Source organism: Chaetura pelagica, unplaced genomic scaffold, assembly GCF_000747805.2.
Source record: "Chaetura pelagica isolate M959 unplaced genomic scaffold, ChaPel_1.0 scaffold356, whole genome shotgun sequence".
Taxonomy (NCBI): Eukaryota; Metazoa; Chordata; class Aves; order Apodiformes; family Apodidae; genus Chaetura; species Chaetura pelagica.
In genome coordinates this window covers 9,938,755-9,945,117 of record NW_009953964.1, presented here as the reverse complement: position 1 = coordinate 9,945,117, position 6,363 = coordinate 9,938,755, and the positions used below count along the sequence as shown (strand labels likewise).

The 6,363-nt window shown below is 50.4% G+C and overlaps 1 protein-coding gene across 1 annotated transcript in view; it reads left to right on the top strand.

Moving 5' to 3' along the window:
- Positions 1-3,798, top strand: part of MYOZ3 (myozenin 3) — a 5,394-nt gene extending 1,596 nt beyond the window's left edge. Inside the window, exons 5-6 of the mRNA XM_010002032.1 lie at positions 904-1,075; positions 3,636-3,798. Of these exons, the coding sequence (XP_010000334.1) occupies positions 904-1,075; positions 3,636-3,798 (335 nt within the window). The remainder of the gene's footprint in view (positions 1-903; positions 1,076-3,635) is intronic.
- The last annotated feature ends 2,565 nt before the right edge of the window (positions 3,799-6,363 follow it).

Sequence of the window (6,363 nt, the reverse complement as noted above, 5' to 3'; positions counted from 1 at the left end):
CCCCAGCTGTCCCAGCAGCGCCAGAGGCGGATGCAGCGCTTTGTCTTCGAGCACCCCAGCAGCTACAGGGAGGTGGGTCTGTAGCTCAGCCCCCACTCCCAGCCCTCCCCACCTCATGGGGTAAAGGGGGGGTCCTCTCAGTTGCCCACTACACTGAGGTGAAAGGAGAGCAGAGGTGGCTTGGTGGGCTGGGCATGGAGATGGGCAGGTATCAGGGTCAGCATCCAGGGAGGACCAAGGGTGCCAGCCCCCCCCTCTGCACCTACTAATCCCTCCCCTTGCCCCCCACTGCTCCAGGGACCAGGGCGCTCACACCACACTGAGAAAGGCAATCCGGAGGGAATGGTGAATGAGTGGATGGTGAGTAGGTAGAGGAAGCTCTGAGGTGCTTCCAACAGCCTCCCCAGTTCCCACTGGGGGAGCGGTTCCTCCCCACTGACTCTCACCCTTGGCAGGCAGGGGAGGACCCCGAGGGCCAGGAGAGTTATCACTCCGAGCTCCATGTGGCAGCGTCGCCCCAGGATGGCCCCCCCAAAGTGCCCAAGAAGACAGAGAAAGTCCTGCAGATGAGCAAAGTCCTCAACCCTGATGCTCTGGCCCCAGGTAAAGGCCACCAACACCCCGCAGCCTGCACTGTTGTTATCTCAGCTCATTGTAATCTCACTGGGAGCTGCTGCCTGACAAGGAGTCCTCTCCAAAACTCTCCCCACAAAGCTTTTAAATATATAAATATATAACATATATTGATGTTTTATATATATATATATGTATATATATATACACACACATATACTCCTGCCCCAAGCAGCAGGTCCCACGTGGCCATGTGAAGGCAGGGCAGTTCTCAGTCTCCCCTCCCCTTACTGGGACACAGCAGCTCACACTGTCTGTCCCCTCACACAGGGTACTCAGGCCCCCTCAAAGAAGTTCCCCCGGAGAAGTTCAATGTCACTGCCATCCCCAAGGGCTACCGCTCCCCATGGCGGGAGCTCTTTGGTGACAAGGACACTGCTGTGCACCAGGAGAAACAGCTGCCTGTGAGACCCCCTCCGTGGGACTTCCAGAACTTCAACAGGTAATGCTAGTGAGGAGCAGGCAGCACCAGGTCATCCCTCCCTTGGCCAAGCCCTTCAGAAGCCCTTCAAGAAGCACCCACCATCCTGCCCAGGGAGCACAAAGGTCCGTGCCCTCTTTACACACCACAGGGGAGCAGCAAGAGCTCAGGTTGCTCTTTTCCTGCTCAGGAGCTCCTTTGTGACTCCTCTGTAAAGGTCCCTGCCTCCAGCAGCTCTCCTCATCTCATCTCCACCACCAGGCTTGAGCAGCCTTAAGCAGCTAGTTCCCACAGGGCAACCTTAGGGAGGATGGCTGAAATTTGGGAGAACTAATTCTCATGCATGTGGTCCTGGAGAAGGAATTGCTGCTGTTCCCAGCTGGGCTCAGCTCTGGGCTGGGTGGAGGAATGGCACAGACAGTGCCAAGTCTCTCTCCTAATTTCCTTAAGGAATCCAGACAGCTGCTGGAAGTGGTAGGGGTGTAAGGTTAATCTTCCAACAAGATGCAATGAGGTCACCAGATTCCTTCAAAACACCTGCTTGAGATTGAAATCTCCAGGCTAGGGAGATTCTGGTCAGCCTGGCCAGCTCCATGCCCCATGGCTGCTTCCTACAGAATATGGCAGCTGTGCCTCCTCATGCCTCCAAATTACACTGGGGTTGAGATTAGAGACCACCAAGGAAAATCTCTGTTCTAGAATGGTGTTTGGAGGGGATTCAGGGGATGAAGATCTGGTGGTAGCAAACTACCAGCAGCCTGAGGTAGAACAATGAGAACTGAACCTTTAAGATGATTATCACACAAAAGAAACTGAGGGCCTGACTTTCCTCCCCAGTGAAGGCCTCTTTCACAAGGATGAAAGTATGTTAGTCTTCGTGGCTGGGCCAAAGTCACCTTCCAGGAGGCTCCCACTGGAGCTCCCTACTGAGACACAGCCCTGCTCCCCACCAAACCATCTGCCACAGGGCTGGGCTTCTGCAGACAGCAGTTTTCCTGAGCCCACCCTGGAATTGGATTTGAGTTGTGGGGGACACGACTGATGCACTTGGAATGCTTGGCAGAAGGGGCTGTGGGGAACCACAACCCCTCTGCACAGGAACCAAACCCCTCGAGGTGTCCTTCCCAGTTACTCAGCCATCTTGAGCTTTACTGGAGCAGCAACATCTGAGGAGGTGCCACAGTGGGAGAACAAGGAGCTGCAGCAGACACTTGGCTTTTTTCTTTCAGCATTTAACCAGGTTACTGCCTCAGGATTTATTTATGGACAGGGACTGAAGCAAGGGCATGTTTCTGAATAATGCTCTGCCCTGTACCGTTTCTCCCCTCTCACATGCTGCCTTTCTATTTAAAGGCTTGAACTGTTATTTAATACAGATGGATGCTAATTTAGCACCAAGGCTCTTGCCACCTCCTCTAATTCACTTCTGAGGCATGAAGATTCAGAGAGCCAATCTTTAACTGGGCTTTTCATGATCTTCCAAGCTGTTGGCTTTTAAATCACTTCCCAGTTCATCAAGTACCAAACTACAAAAAAACCCAAAATTTTTGGAAGAAATTGACTAGTGAAAAGCCAAGGGTCTTGCCTAAATCTGGGTGAATCCCAGCACAGCTCACATGGGTCACTGGGCAAGGGCATGTTCACCATCTCAACAGCAACTGTGTTCAAGCAGGCTATTTTATTCCCAAATTTAAATGTCCAGGCTGTGATGCAAAGACCTGTGGCCACCTTGCCAAGGTTTGCTGCCTTAAGAGAGAGTGAGAACCAAGCTTTGAAAAGGAAAGGAGAAAGTTTTCTGGGACAAACCTCTTTCCCCCACTTATTTCTTATTTCTTATTATTACCTTTCCCCCCCTTATTTCTCCTCTGTTGCAAAACAGTGCCACGTTACTCATGTTCGAGCAGTGCTTCCCAAAGCAAACATTCCCAGCTATGCCTCATTGATAGCTCAGTCTCCATGGGCTGCTCCAAAACCAACATTCTTGGCTTTTTGGGGGCTGGCACTTTCCTTCCTAGTTCCTTTCCATGTTTCTCCAGAAAGGGATGACAGCTCTTGCCCCCGCACTGTTCCTCCTGTTAGTCATAGTTGAAGAGAAGCTGTCCCAAAAGGCAGACTGGAGCCAGGGCTAGAGGGAAGACATTTGCCTGCACATATGTTGGAGCAATCAGGGGCAGCACCATCAGCTTCAGGCCTCTGCAGAACACAGCAGCAGCAGCAGTAGAGTCACTTGCTAAAGACCAAGAGGTTTGCCACTGTCACCAAACCCCTTTTTACACACAAAGCATCTCTACTGCTGTTGGTGGAGCCCATCAAGAGAGGTAAAGGTACCTACAGTCACAGCCACAGATGCCCTAGCACCAAACTGGTGCTCTAGACCTGCCAAAGCTGGTGTTGAGATTGGATTTGTACCAGAGAAGCACCTTCTGGGCTAGCAGCATCCTGGGAAGGGAGAGGAGGGTTGTCATCTGCTAGAGGCTTTGCTGCTGGGCTCAGCTGGTAAACCCAGACCTGCTTTTGCACCTTTACAACCCCCCCACTCTCTCCTGATGAGGTGCTAAGTCTCCTTCTTCCTGTGCCACAGGACTCCTGCCCCGTTTGACAGAGCACTGGTCAGTGAACTCTTCTCTGTGCCTGCTCTGGAGCTGGATAACCTGAGTGCTCTGGAGGTGATTTCCCACAGACCCAACTTCAACAGAGCAGCACAAGGCTGGGTGCGGATCCTACCGGAGAGCGAGGAGCTGTAGCACCTGTGCTCCCTCCCCCATCCCCACCAGTGCTTCCCTTGCTAGACTTCAACATCCCTCTTGTGGTAGGGCCCAGGGGAGCAGGTATTCCCTGTGAAAGCCAAGCTGATGGGCTCAGGCTGTCATCTTCATCAGGGGGTGAGAACAAGCTCAAGTCTGGGACCATGTGGAACTCCCCTCCTACCAGCCATTGTCACAAGAGCATTTAGTGCTAAGCTCACCAGCCAGGTTCTCACAGGTAATGTGAGCAGATCCCTGCAAGCCCCTCTACAAACCATCGTGTACAGCCTGTCCTCTTCCCTGTCTTGTGGAAAACAGCAGGACCACCAGCGGCAGCACACCAAGCTCTCTCACTGCTGCTGCACCAACATGCAAGACCTGCTCTGACAGCTGGTGCCTTAGCAGAGAAATTCCATCTTCAGGACAACTCTGTGTCTGTCATTCAGGTCAGGACAGTGAGAGGAGGTGGTAACTGAAGGGCAACAGCAAAACAAGTTACTGGAGGCACTGGCATGTTAAAAGCACTTACGTTGGGCTTGGCTGGACAACAAAAACAAACAAGGAGCTGGGAATCTGCCTGTTTACAACACAGCACAAGTAAGATATATGGGAGATGACTGCTGACAGTTGGAAACTTGTACCCTTTTTTCCACAAGCTACTGGCTAGCACTTGGCAGCTGGTATTTTTCCCCTTCCTACTGCTATTTGCATGCCTTGCTTAAAGCCGTCAACCCTTTGATTGACATGTGCCAGATTTGCTTCATCCAGTTGGTCAGTAGGGATCAGGCCCTGCCTGGACCTGCAGAACTGCTCTAGTCACTGCCAGGGTGTTGTGGCAACTTGGGAGTCAGTGGGAAGGAAAAGCAGCACAGCCTCCACAAACAGGCTTCTCCTGAGTGTGCAGGTCAGCAGCAATGATTCAACCACACAAACTGTTTTCAGCAGTGATATACAGTGGGACATGCAGCTAACAGCAGCCCACAGGGCAGAAGTCAGAACATATAGAAAATCTGCTAATCACTAGTAAAAAACTCTTCCTTAACACTGACATTCTACAACTGCTTTTGTCAGGTTCTTAATGTTCCTGTTATTTAATCTCACAAAAGTGGGAATATCAGGATAAACGTATCTGCTCCCACCACTGTGGTTAAAGCAGCCAAGTCAATTCTGTGGTAAAAATGCAGTTAACAGCTGCCTGACTTGAGAAGTGCACTGGTGATGCCGTGCAGAGCAAATCCCACATAGAGATTCTGCTGCCACAACACACCCAGAGGGCAGAAAACTTTATTGCTCTGTTCCTGCCACAGAAGCAGGAGTGGACAAGTAACTAGAAAGCAAAAAGGTCTGTTCCTTAAACATTAAGAATTTGATGTTCCACTGCTGTCTTCTTCCAAACCCATCTCTCCCCTCCTCGGTCCATCAGCTGAAGAACCTGCATATCCCTGGGGACTTGGCTGGAAATAATAAATTATGAATTGTGGTTGGCAAAGCCTGATACATTTGAGCTCTGTCTGCATAGCCCTTGTGAGCCCTGACTGCAGAGACTTGGGGACAGAGCAGTGACAAGACACTGCAGCTCTCCCAGCCCACCAGCCTCTGCCCACCCTCCAGTACTGCCCTGGGCAGTGTCATGGTACAGAACAGCATACAAAACTGCCCTTTGCCCACTCTGCATCTTTGCTTTGGCAGCAGCCAGATAAAAAACAACCCAAGTCCTCAGACACTGTGCTCTAGGAAGCAGGGTCTAGGCAAAGTGTGGAAAAATTCAAATATTTTAATGTACTTTTTTTAAACAAGCAAACAAGGCTTCAGAACAGGTCCCATTGTGTTTTCCTTTACAGGAGATGTCCACAGATCCATTATGTGAAAGCAACTGACACACGGATAAACTTAAAATCCTCCAGCCAGGTGCACACACATCTCATCCCACAGCAGGCTGCACTCAGGGGACAGCTGCTCCTGCACAGACACTCTAGTTGGAGCACGGAAATAAAACTTTAATGTCTTATTAAAACAGGATGACATGGGATCCACCTCACAGTTGAATGGGAGACTGTATCCATAGGCCTCAAAAGCCCCAGTCATGCTCCACATACCCAGGACAAGCTCCCAGCTGCACCGTGTCCTCCCCCTGCAGTTGGCAGCAACACAAGCCCAGGGGCTACCAAGGGGAGCTTCAGTGGGCCGAAATAGGCACCTGCCAACCTGGCCATCAGTGTTGCTCCTTGCATTACCTGACACTTTCCATGCTCAGGATGTGCAAGATTAGAAGTGAGGCATCAAAAAAGGTTTTGTTGTTTTTTTTTTTGGTGGGTGTTTTTTTTTGTGTTGGTTTTGTTTTGTTTTTTAACCAAGATGTGAGGAAAAAGGAGGGAGGAAAATTCTGTGGCAACATAATAACAAAGCCATGGGTTTGGCACATCTGAGAGGCTTGTTCTGCTCTTACACAGTCCTAGTTTAACACCTCATTACAGTAATAAGTCATTAGTTACCTAACATAGAGAAGAATCTCTGATTACATTTCAATAGTCCATACTGTTCTGACTGAGGATATCAAGGGTTTGT